The 20,489-nt window shown below is 32.5% G+C and overlaps 3 protein-coding genes across 5 annotated transcripts; 2 read left to right on the top strand and 1 right to left on the bottom strand.

Moving 5' to 3' along the window:
- Positions 1 to 999: 999 nt before the first annotated feature.
- On the top strand, positions 1,000 to 9,566 carry LOC105141670 (aconitate hydratase, cytoplasmic). Of its 3 annotated transcripts, none has more exons than XM_011048963.1 (21): positions 1,000 to 1,154; positions 1,213 to 1,558; positions 1,855 to 1,959; positions 2,078 to 2,238; positions 2,316 to 2,408; positions 2,637 to 2,822; positions 3,057 to 3,218; positions 3,725 to 3,869; positions 3,965 to 4,107; positions 4,193 to 4,249; positions 4,366 to 4,445; positions 4,593 to 4,668; positions 5,580 to 5,765; positions 5,920 to 5,987; positions 6,115 to 6,233; positions 6,377 to 6,498; positions 7,181 to 7,279; positions 7,379 to 7,858; positions 8,227 to 8,325; positions 8,456 to 8,698; positions 9,456 to 9,566. In XM_011048963.1, exons 2-21 carry the CDS (start codon positions 1,246 to 1,248, stop codon positions 9,522 to 9,524), a joined length of 3,006 nt encoding a protein of 1,001 aa, XP_011047265.1. In that variant the 5' UTR covers positions 1,000 to 1,154; positions 1,213 to 1,245; the 3' UTR covers positions 9,525 to 9,566. The 3 variants fall into 3 exon arrangements, with proteins under 3 accessions (XP_011047265.1, XP_011047266.1, XP_011047264.1); XM_011048964.1 differs by having other exon boundaries at positions 1,000 to 1,150; positions 1,209 to 1,558; XM_011048962.1 differs by having other exon boundaries at positions 1,000 to 1,558.
- Positions 9,567 to 9,569: 3 nt separating this feature from the next.
- On the top strand, positions 9,570 to 10,937 carry LOC105141671 (Aconitase family protein). The gene is made up of 2 exons (XM_011048965.1): positions 9,570 to 9,804; positions 10,562 to 10,937. The coding sequence occupies exons 1-2, from the start codon at positions 9,622 to 9,624 to the stop codon at positions 10,628 to 10,630; spliced, it is 252 nt and encodes an 83-aa protein (XP_011047267.1). The 5' UTR covers positions 9,570 to 9,621; the 3' UTR covers positions 10,631 to 10,937.
- A 4,104-nt stretch (positions 10,938 to 15,041) lies between these two features.
- On the bottom strand, positions 15,042 to 16,021 carry LOC105141672 (uncharacterized). Its single transcript, XM_011048967.1, has one exon. The coding sequence runs from the start codon at positions 15,888 to 15,890 to the stop codon at positions 15,450 to 15,452; it is 441 nt and encodes a 146-aa protein (XP_011047269.1). The 5' UTR covers positions 15,891 to 16,021; the 3' UTR covers positions 15,042 to 15,449.
- Between the last annotated feature and the right edge of the window lie 4,468 nt (positions 16,022 to 20,489).

Genomic DNA, 20,489 nt, shown 5'->3' on the forward strand with positions numbered 1-20,489 from the left:
ATACCAAACATAATTTTTTAAAATAAAAAAATATTATTTTAATATGTTTTAGAATGAAAAACACTTTAAAAAACAATCAACACCACACTCCCAAAAATTCATTACAATGGTTGAAACCACGGTTAAAAAGTACTTTAAAATAAAATATTTTTATTTTATTTTTTATTTTTAAATTAATATATTTTTGATATTTTAAATTATTTTAATATACTAATATTAAAAATAATTTTTTAAAATTAAAAATATTATTTTTAATATTTTTTAAATAAAAAACATTTTAAAAAAATACTACAATCACATTTCTTAACGCTCTCTAGAAGCAAGAGCCAGTTGAGAGGGAATGCAAGGGAGAAGAAGAGTTGGGATGAGCAGAGAATTTGTCAATAAAATCATAAACAATTCATGGGCGCCAATAATGCACAAGAGACATTCCAACTCATAAAGTACATTTCAGGAGCCAGAATTTTCTTCAGGATACAAAGCACTTTTCAGCGCGACTGACAAAGAAAAAGAAACAGAAAAAGAAAGCACAGTCCCCGCTTGGGCTGCCAGACCATACGAGGAGACTGCATGGCTGGTCATCATCATTCCTTATTGGTTGAAAAGTAGGGGGCAATGTCGTAGTTTTCCGCCTCCATTTTACTCCAGAAAATTCCATGCAAGGAAGCCTAGAAATTTCTTGCGGACCAAAAAAACATTTTTGTGTAGGACAGAGACTTTGATATTATTTTTTAAAAATATATTAAAATAATTATATATATATATAACATATTAAAAGGCAAAAAATTTTAATTTTTTTTCTTAAAACTCTCTAACATGATTAAAATGTGATGTGAAATAAATTTAAATTAGAGTTTATTTGGTCGTCTAATAACATTGTAGTTTTTATATAAAAATATATTGAGATTTATTTTGATATATAATTTAAAAATGTTAAAAAAATTAATTTAAAATAAATAAAAACAAACGCTTTAAAAAAGAAAAATCAAAGATTCTCGTTCAAATAAACTGCGAGAATTGAGTTATAATAATCAACTCTCCATGCATGCCTTCTTTCTTCCCGGGCCGAGTTCTGAACCAGTTTTAACGTTATAGAAGAGAGGGGCACGCAGTCGTAGGTCTTCCTGTTGCTCGCCACACGCCTCTCCCAAATCATCATCATCGTCAATCAAAATATTTGTTGCCAGCTTCCTTTCTCTCTGCAATCTAATCCTTATCTGTTGTCCCTTTTTATGTGAAATCATCATGTATATAACAAGCTCAAGCTCGGCCTCGGCCTCGGCCTCAGCCTCTGCAATTCTTAGAGCTTCTAGGGCTAGGTTTTCTCCTTCAGTCTGTGGAAGTTCCCTTCTCTCTCCTCCTAAATTTACTCCTCCTTCTTTGACCAATAATAATCAGCTCCGATCTCTTAGCTTCTCTTCCGCTTTTCGATCCCTCCGCTGCTCCTACCCTCGTTGGAGCCACGGTGTAGATTGGCGCTCTCCTGCTACTCTTCGCCACCAGATCAGAGCCGTCTCTCCTTTTGTCGAACGCTTCCAGCGAAAGATCGCTACTATGGGTACTCTTGATTCTCATTTCCTCAAATAATAATTTTGGATTGTTTCTCGGTTTGTATAATTTTTTTTAAGCTATTGGATTGCTTTGCTATTTAGAGGTCATTTGCCTTTTTAAGTGTTTGGGAAATGATTATTATTTTATTCTTAGGTAGAAACTTGATGTCATTTTCATTTCTGACTTCTGTTGTAATCGGATGGTTGCTTTCTCAGTACTGAAGGGAGTGGGTCCTTTTCTTTAGAACCTGCTTTAATTATTAATTATTAATGATCAAATAGTAACACTAATTGATTTCTCCAGTTCCTGAACATCCTTTCAAGGGAATTTTCACCAGCCTCCCCAAGCCAGGAGGTGGCGAGTTTGGAAAATTCTATAGTTTGCCTGCTCTTAATGATCCAAGGATCGGTAATCTCTACAACATTTTTGTGCTTCGTTTCATTTGGCTTGTCAAAATTACGTTAACTTGGTAAGATAACCATGACCATGCGTGACCTGTGATGTGTGTTTCTGGTGTCGATGTCAGATAAGCTGCCCTATTCTATTAGAATCCTTTTGGAATCTGCTATTCGCAATTGTGACAACTTCCAAGTTACAAAGGATGATGTTGAAAAAATCATTGATTGGGAAAACACATCTCCGAAACAAGTTGAAATTCCGTTCAAGCCTGCTCGTGTTCTTTTGCAGGTATGTCATAATCGGAAGGCAGACACTGTTTTTACTGTGATTATACTTTGTGTTTTAATCTGTAACTTTTGTTTCAGGATTTTACTGGAGTACCAGCTGTTGTTGATCTTGCTTCTATGCGTGATGCCATGGGCCAACTCGGCGGTGATTCCAACAAGATCAATCCTTTGGTGCGTGTCTTCCTTTTCTTGCTATTTGCTTTGAGCTAGGTCACCATGACCTGTGATTAACAGTTTTTGTTTCAAAACCAGCAGTAAAACATTTTTTCTGGACAAGCCTAGTAAATTTTGCTGCCTATATCTTCTTTTGGAAAGCTGTCACTGCCCTTTGCTGTATTCTGTCTGAACTCTTCTTGTTCATTGTTCCTGATCAAATGTCTGAAACTACTTTGTTTGCAGGTTCCTGTTGATCTTGTCATTGATCATTCAGTTCAAGTTGATGTGGCAAGATCAGAAAATGCAGTGCAGGCAAACATGGAGCTTGAGTTTAAGAGGAACAAGGAGAGATTTGCTTTTCTTAAATGGGGGTCTACTGCTTTCCAAAATATGCTTGTGGTTCCTCCAGGTTCTGGCATTGTGCATCAGGTATAATATGTAAGGATTGTGCATTACATTTTCTGAGATTTGACATATTGGCATATAACTCTCACTTTCAGCAGCCAGTTGGTTATGTTCCTGTTTGCATGTTCTTTACAGTTCATATAATTGCTTATTTCATTTGATAAATAAAAGATCATATTAAGCATCCTATTTATCTCATGTTGGTGTACTGTGGCTGTTGGGGTTTTGAATGAGTTGCCATGCTAACTTAACTTTCAGGTGAATCTTGAATATCTTGGACGTGTTGTTTTCAACACTGATGGTGTCCTCTACCCTGATAGTGTGGTCGGAACTGATTCTCATACAACCATGATTGATGGTTTAGGAGTTGCTGGCTGGGGAGTTGGAGGTATTGAAGCAGAGGCTACAATGCTTGGCCAGGTAGTTAGTGCTGAATATATCATGGTTAAATAATATTTGTCCAATGTCTGCTTGGCCAGGTAGTTAGTGCTGAATATTTGTCCAACGCCAACGTTAAAACTTTTTACAGGTTCAACCATGTTTTTATTATAGTAGAGTATGAATACAAAAGCAAAGAATTTGCATTATGCTAGTGTAAATTCTTAACTTGTTTTGTTGTGGGATGTCTATAATTCTTAACTAGTGTATATCAGCATTATGTGGTTGAAGTTTGCTCTCAAGTACCATTTTCTCATGTTATGTTAGTGCTACTAATTTAGCCTTTTTAGGGATGCTTATTCTCTCTAGTTATGTAATGTTTCTTTTAATATTCAAGGTGTATTTGTTTTTCTTTTACATAGTACATACAGGGTTTGTAATGGCATTGGTGCTTTGGGATGTTATTTATTTCCCACTATCTGGAATAAGTGCAGAGGACCTTTGTGCTATGGTTTTGTTGCTAACATTACACTTCCTCAAATTGACAGCCCATGAGCATGGTGTTGCCCGGTGTTGTTGGGTTCAAGTTAAATGGAAAGTTACACAATGGTGTCACAGCTACTGACTTGGTTTTGACAGTCACTCAAATGCTGAGGAAGCATGGTGTTGTTGGAAAATTTGTTGAGTTTTACGGTAATTTGAGTTTCATGGACCTCAATTGACTTGATTCTCAATGGCTACTCTCCTATATTTGTTGGATGAGGTCTTCACATTGTCCGTGTCTGCAGGTGATGGAATGGGTGAGCTTTCATTAGCGGACAGAGCTACTATTGCTAACATGTCTCCCGAGTATGGTGCAACCATGGGGTTTTTCCCAGTGGATCATGTAACGTTACAATATCTCAAATTGACTGGAAGGAGTGACGAAACTGTAAGTGCCATTGTTTTCTCCAATGCATAGTTGTTTGCAATTTGAAATTTAAAAAGGATGCTAGTTAACTGGTCTCTTGTGTTAGGTGGCGAGGATAGAAGCATATCTCCGTGCAAACAAAATGTTTGTTGACTATGATGAGGTAGGAGCTTTTTCTCATAGTTCATCATTCTTCTGAACACTTGATATAATCCGCCATACTTTGTTATTCATATGCAACCATGTAATTATTAACTTTTCTCATGCCAATTAATTCAGCCCCAAGCAGAAAGAGTGTACTCATCCTATCTACAACTTGACCTGGCAGATGTTGAACCCTGTGTTTCTGGACCAAAGAGGTGTGTGCTTTTTACTTGCATTAATGCCCACTCATCCACACTACCTCACACACTGATGCTGCATAGCTCATATTCGATGATTTCAATGCAAATGTAATATATTTTCTTCTGATTTATTGCTCATCAAAGCATTATTATTCCTTGCAGACCACATGATCGGGTTCCATTAAGAGAAATGAAGGCTGATTGGCATTCTTGTCTCAGTAACAAAGTTGGATTTAAGGTCAGTTATAAATTGTTTCATCCAGTGTGGGTAACTTGTATTCATAATCTTTGGTACAATTAAACGATCTGGTTGTCTAAAATTTATTATTTAATAATTTTCTGTTTCCTGTTTAAAAACTTTTTAATGTGGTAAATTGAGTCAAGGAAGTTCATGCTATTTCATTACATGTAGATTTTATGTAATCAGTATCTGGTTCTAATGATGTACTTTGTGACTTCCATACAAATTGGCTGAGAAATAGGCAGCAGCTTTATGTTTTTCCCTGAACAGTCAATGTTGGTCACCATCCTTGTTGCTCAAATTTCATCTTGGCTAGATTTAAATGAAAGTTATTGATTACCTTTAGCTATTTCAAGTACACTGCTATAATGAAATTTCCGTATCACCTCCATAACATCGACCAGTAACAGCACCACCTTTTACTGGCCACTATTTTCATCAGTACCGGTTCTGTTCCATCTTCCATCGGCTGTTGATTACACTGGCCATAATGAGTGCTCTAACTTCTGTTGTTGTTGCTTATGCAACCTTAATGAATATTAAGCCTCTACCAATCAGTCTACCCAAACAATTGCTTTTAGATCTGAGCCCTGCCTCCACCATAGGTTCTATGATGTCCACCCCACCTCCCTTCCCCCAGTTGTTGATGTGTGTGGACAAAAGGGTAGTGTATTGGGGATGTGGGTGAATTAACACCATTTACATTTTGTGTAGGAAATGATAATTTGCATTAGATAACGAACCTAATGTATCCAATCTTAATATGATTGAAGGGATTCTGACCTCTCTTGGAAGCTGCTGCTTCTTCTTTTTGGTTAATTTTTGGGTTGGGATGATAGCCACATTTCTGTACTTCATCTGTTTATTGCTTTTCTACAAATTATCTTCCTAATTTGATATGAACACAGGGCTTTGCTGTGCCGAAAGAGGCACAGGACAAAGTGGCAAAGTTCTCATTCCATGGACTGCCAGCAGAGCTGAAGCATGGTAGTGTTGTGATTGCTGCAATCACAAGCTGTACCAATACATCAAATCCCAGTGTCATGCTAGGTGCTGCTCTTGTTGCTAAGAAGGCTTGTGAACTTGGTTTAAAGGTTAGGCATGCATAAACTTGCTGTACTTTTGAAATCTGTAATCTCATCTATCTGGCAAAAGCATTTGTTTTTGCCCATATTTTATTTCTACGAATGTGAAAGCTACTGTAGTGTTGAATTATTCTGTAACAATGACTTCTTAATTGTTCACCAGGTCAAACCATGGATAAAAACAAGTCTTGCCCCAGGCTCTGGAGTTGTTACAAAATATTTACAGAAAAGGTATTTCCTGTTATTTACTGAATAATTTGATTTGTTTTAAAATAATCTAATGTAACTTCTTTTTGATTTTTCCATACCTGAGGAAAAGATGAGCTAATTATGGTTTTATTTATTTTTTATTTTGTAGTGGGCTGCAAAAGTATTTTAACGAGCAGGGTTTCCATATTGTTGGATATGGCTGCACAACATGTATTGGAAATTCTGGGGATTTGGATGAATCTGTTGCTTCTGCAATTTCAGAAAATGGTAAGTTTGAGATTATATTCAAACTGTGATTTAAATAATGGATGATGAGTCATACTCAAGCACATTTGGGTGTTAAATCATCAGTTCTTTGACAGCTTCTGCATCCTTCCATTTCTGATTACTTCCTTGCTTTTTCTATACAGACATTCTTGCAGCTGCTGTGCTTTCTGGTAACCGAAATTTTGAGGGCCGTGTTCATCCCTTGACAAGAGCCAACTATCTTGCTTCACCTCCTTTAGTGGTAGCCTATGCCCTTGCTGGCACGGTATGTTTATCTCTTAGAGTATGCTTGTTTTGTAGTCAAAGGAGTTCATGTAAACCTTATTTCAGAGAGTTCAGGGAGAGAGGAATGGAAGTTGATAGGTAAAGGGGATTAAGTTTTGACCTTGGTAGGAGTTGGCTAAAATGTTTTGAGTGGCAGAGGTCTTCTTCAATGTTTTTTCTCCCTTCCTCAAATTTAAACCATGCATGACTTACATTTAGTGTTGTGCCCCAGTAACATATATTTTTAAATATTTTCTAATTAAATATTGCTCAAGGTTTATTTTTGTCCTCTCTGACGTCCACTAGTAGACTTTTAACTTCCACCAAACACTCTTTAACCTTCCACGCCTTTATACTCTTTACACCCTTACCACTTTACCCTTAAACGTTTCACCCTAGTTCTTTGCACGCCATGTGAAATTCAGTTTAGCTGCCCCAAGTTCCCAACTTTTGTCTCTGTGATGCTATTGAATAAGGATTGTTAAGCACATTTTTGTAGTGTGGGATGGTGAAGGGTTTTTTCTGCCCATATCCTAATTTACATAACACCATAATTTTATGTTGAACATTTTGCATTATGTTTGCTTTATGAGGATCCAGGTTATCTGCAGTGGTTCCATTGGAAATTTCATTCTTATTGTTGCTGCTCTTCATCAATAAGGTGACATGAAAATGTTTTCCAGGTTGACATTGACTTTGACAAGGAGCCAATTGGAACAGGGAAGGATGGTAAGAGTGTCTATTTTAAAGATATCTGGCCAACAACAGAGGAAGTTGCAGAGGTATATATTGTCAATTTTTGGATATTGTAACACAGTTTTTTAATATTAAGTATAACTGCTGGTATGGAGTGAAATTCACTTGGGATGCATACTGTTCAGGTCGTTCAATCCAGTGTGTTGCCTGATATGTTCAAAAGTACATATGAGGCTATCACAAAGGGCAATCCCATGTGGAATGAACTAACTGTACCAGCTGCAACTTCCTATGCATGGGACCCAAACTCAACCTATATTCATGAGCCCCCATACTTCAAGAACATGACCATGAATCCTCCTGGAGCTCATGGGGTGAAGGATGCATTCTGTTTGCTTAACTTTGGTGATAGTATCACGACAGATCACATTTCTCCAGCAGGAAGCATCCACAAAGACAGTACTACTGCAAAGTATCTCCTTGAGCATGGGGTGGATCGCAAAGACTTCAACTCTTATGGAAGTCGTCGTGGAAATGATGAAGTGATGGCTAGGGGAACTTTTGCCAATATTCGCCTTGTTAACAAATTTTTGAATGGGGAAGTGGGACCCAAGACTGTCCATATTCCTACAGGCGAGAAACTCTATGTGTTTGATGCGGCAATGGTAAGTCTCTCGGTATTAGATGTTACACAATTTCCCATCCTGAGCTTTCGCCTAAATTCCGGACCTCCAATGTCAGTATCATTCATTTGTAGTTTACTTTATGCCAGCAAAAGCAATAATAGAGGAGCTCTAGGTGGACTGCAGATGCCTTTTATAGAAAAGTGCCCTATGAATTTTCCGATAGTTTAAGTGTATTTGCTTTGTTGTTTTATACACCAAAGCATTTTTTAATTGTCAAAGACATGATATTAGTCTGAAGTGGTTTCCTGTAATTATCTGTGCCAAAATATCCTTTTCTGCAAAATCCCATGTTTTTGAACTTAGATTTATGATTTCTATTCTTCAACCTGATCAATCTACTATTTCAGAGGTACAAGAGTGCTGGATATGACACCATTGTTTTGGCTGGAGCTGAGTATGGAAGTGGAAGCTCCAGAGATTGGGCTGCCAAGGGTCCCATGTTATTGGTGAGTCTTTACATTCATCATTTCAGTGTGAATAGGTTGCTACCCATCCAACTCTTTTAAATTTCAACAGTGATCTTCGACTGCGGATGGACCCTTGTACAAACTGTCTTATGGGCTTAATCTTTTGTAGGGAGTTAAAGCAGTGATTGCCAAGAGTTTTGAGAGAATTCATCGCAGTAATTTAGTGGGAATGGGAATTATTCCACTCTGTTTCAAGGCCGGTCAGGATGCAGACACACTAGGATTGACTGGCCATGAGCGCTATTCTATTGACCTTCCAAGTAACATCGATGAGATAAGACCTGGCCAAGATGTGACTGTCACAACTGACAATGGGAAATCCTTCATATGCACAGTTCGCTTCGACACTGAGGTGATTCACTCTTTCTTAAGCTCTATATTATTTGAAATTCATGTTTGATTATGGTGAAACATGGGGATTGCTCAAGTTTTTCATGGAAATTGAGGAAGTGATTTAGGAAATATATTCGTTCACTTTATTCAAGGTTTATGAACAACATGGACAAAATATCAATAATACCTTTGCTCATGCATGGTGTTGGCAATCCACTAAAACGTTGCGGATCATGGAAATTTTTGCCACTCTAGGAATATCAAAACAAAACTATTTGACCCTACCAAACTTTATCATAATCTTTTATACTAATGCACCCTACTCTGAATAAAATCTCATCGTTAAACTGGAGAGTTTTGGCCTTATTTACCTTGGCCTGTGCTTACGCATCGAACTGTAGAAGGGCTTGGAGCTAATAAAGTCGTGCAAGAAACAGATGGTAGGCTAAAATTGACCTTCGGGTCAGATTATACATGTGGCTGATGCATTTAGATAGCTGCGGCGTAGTAAAAGATTTTTTTTTTAGTGCCACTTGGATGCTATTTTATATCTACACGGGTAGGATTGAGTTGCCTTCTGCTGTCCTTTTTTGAGTGTGCATTATTGTAAATTGTTGAATGTTACATGGAAGTGGACACGCGGACCCTTTTTGCAATTATAGAATGCCTGTGCTTTTTTATTTTCCAACTAGACCCTGTATTTTTTTCTTCTTAGTTCTTTGTTAGTTCTTCATCTCCTCATACATGAAAGCTGATTCCGTTGATTAAAACTGCAGGTGGAATTGGCTTATTTCAATCACGGAGGCATTCTTCAATACGCTATTAGGAATTTGATGAAGCAGTGACTACTCCATCACTGCCCCCGGCCTCCCTCCCTCCCTCCCTGTTAAAGCAGTGATTGCCAAGAGTTTTGAGAGAATTCATCGCAGTAATTTAGTGGGAATGGGAATTATTCCACTCTGTTTCAAGGCCGGTCAGGATGCAGACACACTAGGATTGACTGGCCATGAGCGCTATTCTATTGACCTTCCAAGTAACATCGATGAGATAAGACCTGGCCAAGATGTGACTATCACAACTGACAATGGGAAATCCTTCATATGCACAGTTCGCTTCGACACTGAGGTGATTCACTCTTTCTTAAGCTCTATATTATTTGAAATTCATGTTTGATTATGGTGAAACATGGGGATTGCTCAAGTTTTTCATGGAAATTGAGGAAGTGATTTAGGAAATATATTCGTTCACTTTATTCAAGGTTTATGAACAACATGGACAAAATATCAATAATACCTTTGCTCATGCATGGTGTTGGCAATCCACTAAAACGTTGCGGATCATGGAAATTTTTGCCACTCTAGGAATATCAAAACAAAACTATTTGACCCTACCAAACTTTATCATAATCTTTTATACTAATGCACCCTACTCTGAATAAAATCTCATCGTTAAACTGGAGAGTTTTGGCCTTATTTACCTTGGCCTGTGCTTACGCATCGAACTGTAGAAGGGCTTGGAGCTAATAAAGTCGTGCAAGAAACAGATGGTAGGCTAAAATTGACCTTCGGGTCAGATTATACATGTGGCTGATGCATTTAGATAGCTGCGGCGTAGTAAAAGATTTTTTTTTTAGTGCCACTTGGATGCTATTTTATATCTACACGGGTAGGATTGAGTTGCCTTCTGCTGTCCTTTTTTGAGTGTGCATTATTGTAAATTGTTGAATGTTACATGGAAGTGGACACGCGGACCCTTTTTGCAATTATAGAATGCCTGTGCTTTTTTATTTTCCAACTAGACCCTGTATTTTTTTCTTCTTAGTTCTTTGTTAGTTCTTCATCTCCTCATACATGAAAGCTGATTCCGTTGATTAAAACTGCAGGTGGAATTGGCTTATTTCAATCACGGAGGCATTCTTCAATACGCTATTAGGAATTTGATGAAGCAGTGACTACTCCATCACTGCCCCCGGCCTCCCTCCCTCCCTCCCTGAGAATAAAAATCTTAATAATAGGAAATGTGAGTCATTTGTTTTGTCACTTCAATGCCTGACATGATTGTCGGCCAAAGGATAACTTCTAGCAATTTGATTCTTTTGTGTTGCTGATTTGCTTGAAACCACCCCGGTGAATTTCATGGTTATCAGAACATCCTTTGAGAAAAATAAAAAAATAAAAAAATTGCTTCTGGCAATTTGCGCAGCGGATGCTATGACAGTTACAGTAGCTTTTACTGTAATTGAGAAACTGCACATCATTCTAAAAAATTATTGTCCTCTTAAGGGGAAGATCTTTTCGCTGCGTTGACTCGAGCAAGCATAAAAGAGAAGAATGTAGGTGAATTCATGCAAAGGGAAACCTAGCAAATCTGGTGCAGGATAACATAGCAATCCTTGTTGCTCGAACATTAATTTAATTTTGTTTAACCTGTTTGGAAACAAATATGTGGAATTGATAGTATTTCTATTATAATTTTTATATTTGTATTAAAATACTAAATATGTAATTGAATTAAATTATTCTGTTCAAAAAATATCTGCGAAAATAATTTGAATTAACAATATTGATTGTTTTGCTCTTGGGTGTAGAGTCCACGCATATGCAAGATGAAGGATTTCCACGGAACTCACAACTGCCAGGCTTCATCTTATTCGGTTCTCCCATGAAACCAATCTGATGAGTTCAAATCGTAGAGGCAAATTGTTCCCAAATGTTTTGTTATGTCGGCTCATGGACAATTTTTACCCTTTTTTTAGCATTTTGGATGATTTGTTCGATGGAGCCCAGAATATCTCTTCCCACTCAAATAATATTATATTTTTTAAAAATTATTTTAATTTAAAAATTTAAATTATTAGGGAAGATTTTAAAATATAATTTATAATTTTTTAAATTTAATTTTGTACGAACTTATACTATTTTGTACTTGTGTTTTTATGTTTATTTTATATTTAATTTTATTAGCTAGAATAAAGATGGTGAGTTAATTTAATTCATAAAATTTTAATAACAGTTACAGTAGCTTTTACTGTAATTGAAAAACTGCACATCATTCTTAAAAATTATTGTCCTCTTAAGGGGAGGATGTTCTTTTCGCTGCGTTGACTCGGGCAAGCATAAAATAGAAGAATGTAGGTGAATTCATGCAAAGGGAAACCTAGCAAATCTGGTGCAGGATAACATAGCAATCCTTGTTGCTCGAACATTAATTTAATTTTGTTTAACCTGTTTGGAAACAAATATGTGGAATTGATAGTATTTCTATTATAATTTTTATATTTGTATTAAAATACTAAATATGTAATTGAATTAAATTATTCTGTTCAAAAAATATCTGCGAAAATAATTTGAATTAACAATATTGATTGTTTTGCTCTTGGTTGTAGAGTCCACGCATATGCAAGATGAAGGATTTCCACGGAACTCACAACTGCCAGGCTTCATCTTATTCGGTTCTCCCATGAAACCAATCTGATGAGTTCAAATCGTAGAGGCAAATTGTTCCCAAATGTTTTGTTATGTCGGCTCATGGACAATTTTTACCCTTTTTTAGCATTTTGGATGAATTGTTCGATGGAGCCCAGAATATCTCTTCCCACACAAATAATATTAAATTTTTTTAAAATTATTTTAATTTAAAAAATTAAATTATTAGGGGAAATCTTAAAATATAATATTTATAATTTTTTAAATTTAAAATTTATACTATTTTGTACTTGTGTTTTTATGTTTATTTTATATTTAATTTTATTAGCTAGAATAAATATGGTGAGTTAATTTAGTTCATAAAATTTTAATAAAAAATTCAAACTGTTACATAAAGTTAAACTGTTACATAAAGTTTAGTGAGCTGTAAAAGCCATAAGCATAAAGCGAGACTTAAAGCATCTAGAAAACTGCAAGGATGAAGAACATTTTTTGTCTTTAAAATGTTCTAAAAGCAAATATGATAATAATTTTGCCATTCCCACAAATTGTAAGTAATTTGTATTTGCAACGGGAAATAGGCTAAGCCATCTGTACTGCTTGAACACAAAAACAAGGAGACTCGTAAATATATTTAGGAGAAACAATTCTTCACCAGTTTAAAAGGTTCTAGGAATTGCTTTTGAATAAACTAAAATGCACAGATACCTTTGACCAGCTAATATCTTGGGCATATTTAATTTCCATTGTTGCTGGTAGAAAAAACATCACCCTGTTGATGATGAAAATGGCGTCAACTCTCTCTTGTTGGCTAAAGCTTCTTTTGAATGGAGATTTGGGAAGAGAGCTTTGAGCGATGCTAATGTCTCGTCACCTCCATATACTTCACCTGAAGCCACGTATAATTGAACGTCACTTTCGAAACCCAGAGCTCTCAGCATAAGACCAACTTCCTCTGGTGTGAGAGCATCTTACTTTCTTGCCTGTGTTCTCTGTCTGGGTTGCTTGTCTGCATTTCACATCAAAATAAATAAATCAGCCATGCTTCGTAAACTGTTTGGGATACGTAATGTGTTCTGAGAAACTACGAGAGGGCCTCACGAGCAAACTTTTTCACCTCTGGATCTCGTCAAGTTCCATCCTGACTTGCAGTTGTGATGCGAATCACAGATTTCTTCAATCGGTGGGGGTTAGACAAAATACAAGGAAAGATACTTGAGTTTTTTTGGGTTAAAAATATGTTTTGCGTTGTTAAGAGTATTTTTAGATTGTTTTTTGTTTTAATATTGAAATCGATTGAAAATTTGTATTATTTGTTTTTTTTATGAGTTATCAGTTTTTTTATTAAAGTTTGGCAAATTGACTCGAATTAATTTATATTTTTTTTATTTTTAATTAATTTTTTTTAATTTTATTTTTTAACATCATGTTTATTTATATTTATTGAGAATTGAATTTTAATTTGTTTGTTTGATTTATTTTCTATAATATTATTAAGTTCGTTGCAAATTTTATATATTAATCGGATTGATTTAGGTTAATTTAATATATTATTGTATTAATATTTTTTCAAGAAAAAATAATATAGTTTCTAGAATAAACAGACGGTGGGTTAAAAATATGTTTTGCGTTGTTAATAGTATTTTTAGATTGCTTTTTGTTTTTTGTTTTAATATTGAAATCGATTGAAAATTTGTATTATTTGTTTTTTTATGAATTATTATTCTTTTTATTAAAGTTTGGGAAGTTAACTCGAATTAATTTATAATTTTTTTTTATTTTTAATTATTTATTTTTAATTATTTTTTTTAATTTTATTTTTTAACATCATGTTTATTTATATTTATTGAAAATTAAATTTTAATTTGTTTATTTAATTTATTTTCTATAATATTATCAAGGTCTTATAATTTAGGTTACAAATTTTATATATTAATCGGGTTGATTTAGATTAATTCAATATATTATCATTTTAATATTTTTTTCAAAAAAAAAATAATATAGTTTCAAAATTTTTTAATCAAACTATTTTTTTTTAATGGTCGAGATTTTTTTAAAACTTGCCTAATTGATTAACAATATCTACAAAAAAAAAAAAAACACGCTAATGACTTGAAAATAATAATTGGAATAAACAGACAGTGAAAACAGAAGAACTTAAGTTGCAATCAAAAGACAAAAGGTTCGGTGTGAAAAAAATAAAAAAACACTATAAATAAACGGTTGAATCCATAGTGCGCAGATGGATCTCAAGACAACATTCTATTTTTTTTTCTAAATTGTCAATGACCATCAATCATATGCAAGCTGGCCAATGTGCTCCGATCAATTTCATTTAACATTTTAATTGTTGTTAAAGGATTTTTTTTAATAAAAAAATAATTATAAACTCAAAATATAATATTTATTGTATCATATTTCTTTTTAAATTAATACAATGATATATTATATTATATTCTTTTAAAATATTAAAAATATAATATATTAGATCAATTCAAGTTAATTTGTTAAATTTATAATTTAAATTATGAGATTGTGATAATTATATAAAAAATAAATTAAAATAAATTATAAAAAATAATTTTATAATTAACCTAATATATATAAAAAAATTATAACTAGCGAAATTCTATAAATTACTTCCTAGGCTCATTTAAAAATAAAAATACAATTAAAAAAAATAAATCTTCGGTGAATATATTTTTATCACCTTTAAAGAGTCACGGTTTTCATTTTTTTCTCTCTCTTTATTTTTGTTTGTTCTTTTAAAATGAATTTAAAAAATAACTAATAAAATAGCATTAGTTATAAATTAATTACCATGAAATCTTCTATCTTTTGTGGGTGATTTCAACGTACCTTTTCGTGTTTTGTTAATTGATTAATTGGAGGGAAAAATTAGCTCAAAAATGGGAAAATGAAGGGTTAAAATTGAAATAGAAAAGCAAGTGGTTGTCTGTATGGCAAGCGATATACAGGAACCGAATAAGATGCAAACTAGGAATGGATTGGAGTTTTCAGAACACTGAAAAGTTTGGAACACCGAGGCATTCCAAGACCACCATAGGTGTGGTTACAGGTATAGTTCTCTGCAGCTGATGATTGATACTGTAATGGTAATTGACGCTTTAAACTTGAAAATTGAAATATCTAATTATATTTATATGAACAATCTCTTGCAGAGCATGACCATCGCGTCAAAACTTATCATCATTTGCACCAGATTCTCAAAACCAGAAAGTACAAGATTCATGGTGATCATCAATATAGCCTCACCCTACCAAAATCATGATGTTCTTGCAAGGAGAAAGAGACTTAATGACAGGTTATATGTATTTATATTCGTTAACGGTCCTCTGGGATGCTACCCAAAAGCGGCTTCCAACCACCACACATGATACGTCCATCAGTACTGGTGCCACCTTCATCAGGCCTGCTCCTCTCTCTCAACCTCAGGGCACTGACCAATTGCTCCACAGAAGAGTAGTTTATGTTCTCCCTAAAATTCAAGATTTGCTTTAACTCTTCTTTTGTAACCACCACTCTAATCCTCACAGCGCCACCACCTTTAGATGCCGTTTCATCACCCAGATCGCCATCTTTATCAACATTAACCTCTTCATTTAATCTGAACCTCACCATCTTCGCCTTGCCACCTCGCTCTATCTTGGCCAACGGCACGAACGGTCTTGTAGTCTTTTCGATCATTTGATCTGCTTCGTTACTTTGTTGGTCAAACATGGCATTTTCTGATACAATCTTGCTGCTTGCAAAGCAGTTTCCCATGCTTATGAGACCAGAAAGAGTACAGAAAAGGAGGAGGCCAGGGAGAAGAGTTAAAAGAGTAGCGAAAGCATAAATCAGTAGAGAGAAAGAGAGGAGGGAAAGCACATGAATAAATAGAAAGAAATTGTTATATTTTCTCTCTGCTAGAGACAAAACATCACTAAATATGAATATAATGCCTTTGATACCGTTTTAATTTCTTACTCTTGTATTTATTATTTTAACTTCCAAATATTGGGTCATTTTATCTTTTTCAAAGGATCCAGTTAAGTTTCAAGGTTTTAACTTCAAGTTATTCGCCATTGAATATTTTAAATCATATTAGTTCTAGTTATAAAAATATTATCAACTCTAATCAGATGACTTAACTAGTCAAGGTAAAACTTCCTTTAATTACTATTATCTGCTTGTTTTTTAATTTCAACATAATATATATATATATATATATATATATATATTAAAAACATGTTAAACTACAAAAAAAAAACAAGCACTATATGTTTATAAACATGAAATAAAATATATTCTATGTCAGGTATATTTACATCTAAATTTTTGATAAAATAATAATATAAATTTATGCATTATTTTAGATATAACAATCTTTTATATTATACCATTTGGAATTCCTCTTTGTGCTGCAGGCCGGACAAGACTTTTCTCAATATCAAAAAAACCTTACGGGATAATAATGTTTTGAAAGAAGTAAAATTAGTTTATAATCTCGATTAATTTAATAATATTATGTAAAATAATAATAATAATAAATAAAATAAATTAAACTGAATAAATATAAATTAATTTATAACATGCAACCTGATACATAAAATTAAAATAATTTTATAAAATAGTTATAATAAAAAAACTAATTATTAAAAAAAATCTAAGCCAAGTGGAGCTAATTTTTTGAACTTGTAAAGTGGATCTAGAGGCCAAAATTTTTTAAGTTTTCAGTCAAGGGTTATTAATATATTTTCAAGTTGATTTTTTTTTTATCAACAGCATTGCCATGTTTAACCATAATAAAATAATACTTAATTTCAAAAAGCTACTAGCATGTAATTTATATCTACCGGTGTGTGGGAGGCTCTTGTGTATTTTGAGTGATGCATGTGGCACCTTCTAATGCTCAAGCTACCCAACTAACATGTAGTTAGAAGTGTTGCCATATTTTCTTTCATCCTGTGAGATGTATATTATCAACGATTGAGTGATTTGTTTTCAGTTGATTGTTTTTTTTTCTTTTCTCCCATAAAAAAGGTAGATTGATTTTCTTGTTGTGCTTTGATTATTTTTTCTTTTATTTTTTTATTTTTGTCCTTGATTTTTAATAAGAATTTTATTTCTTTTTAATTTAGTAATTTAATTCCAATTTATGATATATTATGCCTTTTAATTTGGTCCTTATTTTTTTAATTTTTGATTTGACTCTTCTATAAAAGTTGATTTTTACATTTTTTGTTATTGTTTTTAATTTTATCCTTGATTTCTATTTTTTTGGAGTTTTTTCCTCTCTTCAATTTAACCATTCCAATGAAATTTTTTATCCTTTTTTCTTATAATTTTTTTGTACTTTAACATTTTTAATAATTATAATTTCTTTTTGATCTAGTCTCTCAATTTCAATTTTTCATGTATTTATTTTTTTATTTAGTCCTTATTCTTTGAATTTTTTATTTTTTCCCTTAATTATTTTTATTAGTTTTTAATCTAACCATTCAATCCAGGTTTATGATTTGTTATTTTTATTTTTTTCTCATTCTTTTATTTTTTATGTAGTTATTTTTCTTTTCAATTAAAACCCTCCAATCAAAGAAATTTAGTTGCTCTCTATTTTATTTTTTATTTTATTTTTTCAACCTCATTCTTTTAATTATCATTTTTTTTCATGTAGTTAATTTTTTCTCGCTATGTTTTTTCATTTTTGTTGATATTGTCCAATTTTTTTATCCAATTTTGTGCTCTCTTTGTTTTTTTCTAGGTATTATAATATTTTTTCAAAAATATTTTTCAATTAATATCATTATCTTTTTTTTTTCATCCAAAAAAAATAAAATTAACTTATTAATCCCAGCCCAGCCGGTGTTATAATTTGAATAGTCTCTTACTGTTTTAAAATATTTTTGCAACACTTGGGTTTTTTTTTAAGTACGGACCCTTTGCATTAACTAAATATCATTTTTTTATAGAAAAGTATAGACACGTGTCAGTGCCTCGTTTAAGAACACGTGTCAATACCCAGTTGAAGCATGACGAGTCAACTGTCTCTTGGTTGTAATTAATGTTTAGTCTTGATGTAATATTGTTTAATGAGATTCTTTTTATCCATCCGTAGCATTTTTAGCTTTGCTAACTGGCAAGGTTTCTGCATGCGTGAGATTTGAATCTACGGATAGTGACACAATTAACCATTATTACCGGCCATTACACCTGGTGCTCAGGGCTTATTGTTAATCATTTGTGCTTTGAATATTTTTTATTTTTATCTTTATTTTTTAATAAAGATTTTATTTCTTTTTAATTTAGTTATTCAATTTCAATTTATAATTATATTATACCTTTTAATTTGATTCTTATTTTTTTAATTTTTTTACTCGACTCTTTTATAAAAGTTGATTTTTATATTTTGTGTTAGTATTTTAATTTTATCCTCGATTTCTATATTTTTTTGAAGTTTTTTTCTCTCTTCAATTCAACCCTTCCAATGAAAATTTTAATCATTTTTTCTTATAATATTTTTCTACTTTACCATTTTGAATAATTGTAATTTTTTTTGATCTAGTCCTTCAATTTTAGGTTAATTTTTTTTTTATTTTTTTTATTTTTTATTTGAGTTATTTTTCTTTTAAATTAAACCCTCCAATCAAATAAATTTAGTTGCTCTCTATTTTATTTTTTATTTTGCTTTTTCAACCTCATTCTTTTAATTATTATTTTTTATTTTCTTTTCATGTAATTATTTTTTTCCCGTTATATTTTTCCATTTTTTCATTTTTGTTGACACTGTCCAAATTTTTTTATCCAATTTTGTGATCTTTTTGTTTTTTTCTAGGTATTATGACATTTTTTTCAAATTTTTTTTAATTAATGTCATTGTCTTTTCTTTTACATCCAATTAAAATAAAATTAACTTATTAATCCCAGCCGGTGTTATAATTTTTCAATTAATGTCATCAACTAAATATCATTTTTTTTTTATAGAAAAATATAGACTCGTGTCAGTGCCTCGTTTAAGAACACGTGTCGATGCCCAGTTGAAGCATGACGAGTCAACTATCTCTTGCTTGTAATTAATGTTTAGTCTTGATGTAATATTGTTTAATGAGATTCTTTTTATCCATCCATAGCATTTTTAGCTTTGCTAACTGGCAAGGTTTCTGCTTGCGTGAGATTTGACTCTACTGATAATGACCCAATAAACCATTATTACCGGCCATTACACCTGATGCTCAGCGCTTATCGTTAATCATTTGAAGATTAAGGCCCTTTAATTGCCCTCAACTTAAGGTGCTGTCGCTACTTTGACTTTGAGAGATATTTTTCACGCTGACTGCCAGTCTTGGAGCAAATTAGTGTAGGATTCCTTGCATTTTTGGATTCCCTGATAGTGTCCTTAAGCTTTAAAATTAATCAATTGTATCCTTATATATATATATATATATATATAGTTGCCAACAACTCCACCTAATTTCTCACATATTCTTAAGAGTCAAACCACACAAAGAAAAGATATTTTACAAAACCCAAACAATAAAGGATTAATATTCAAAGTCAAACCAATAGAAAAAACAAAGAAAGAAAAAACACCAAGAAAAAGAAAAGAAAGAAAGAAAAACATTTAGAAAAAACTGTTCATAGTGAGGCAGCGTCATCTATTTCTCTATTTAACATTTTCACTTGTTAAATATTCCTTGAACAGTCTATTTTTCTTATTAGAATATTGAACTCTTTTTTTTTTCATTTTTCTTGTGTTCCAGGTTTTTATACTTTCTTAGTTTTTCAAGTTTTGTACTGTTTAGGTTTTTCACGATTTTTTTGTTTCAGGTTTTTCCAAAGAACTTGTCTGAAACCCACAAAACTCTAATCATTAAGTGATTTGATTCATCAATATATGACACTGATTTGAAAAAAAGAAAAAGCAACCATACATGTATCATAACCAATAATTATTTTAGTTTATACATATTATTAGAAGTATAGTTGTGGTTATGGTTGTTTTTTAAAATATTTTTTATTAAAAAAAAATATTTTTTATTTTTTAAAAATTATTTTTAATATTAACATATTAAAATAATTCAAAAATGCTAAAAAAATATTAATTTTAAAATATTTTTAAAATATAAAAATAAACAAGGCTATTTGTGTCCTCAACCCATATTATATATACACCTAATGATATCCAACTGTACTACCTAATGCTTGTATCGTGAACAGTACCATATATGATTAGAATCTTCACCAGCTCATAAATCTTAAATTAACAAAATAAACAACAACTAATGGCCAAAGTTTCAGAGATTTATCTGGGGTTGAAAATTTAACCATCAAATGATAGCTAAATATCAAAATGAGAGATGAACGTAACGGTAAAGCATTAAT

The sequence above is a fragment of the Populus euphratica genome, unplaced genomic scaffold, assembly GCF_000495115.2.
Source record: "Populus euphratica unplaced genomic scaffold, PopEup_1.0 scaffold128.1, whole genome shotgun sequence".
Lineage (NCBI taxonomy): Eukaryota > Viridiplantae > Streptophyta > Magnoliopsida > Malpighiales > Salicaceae > Populus > Populus euphratica.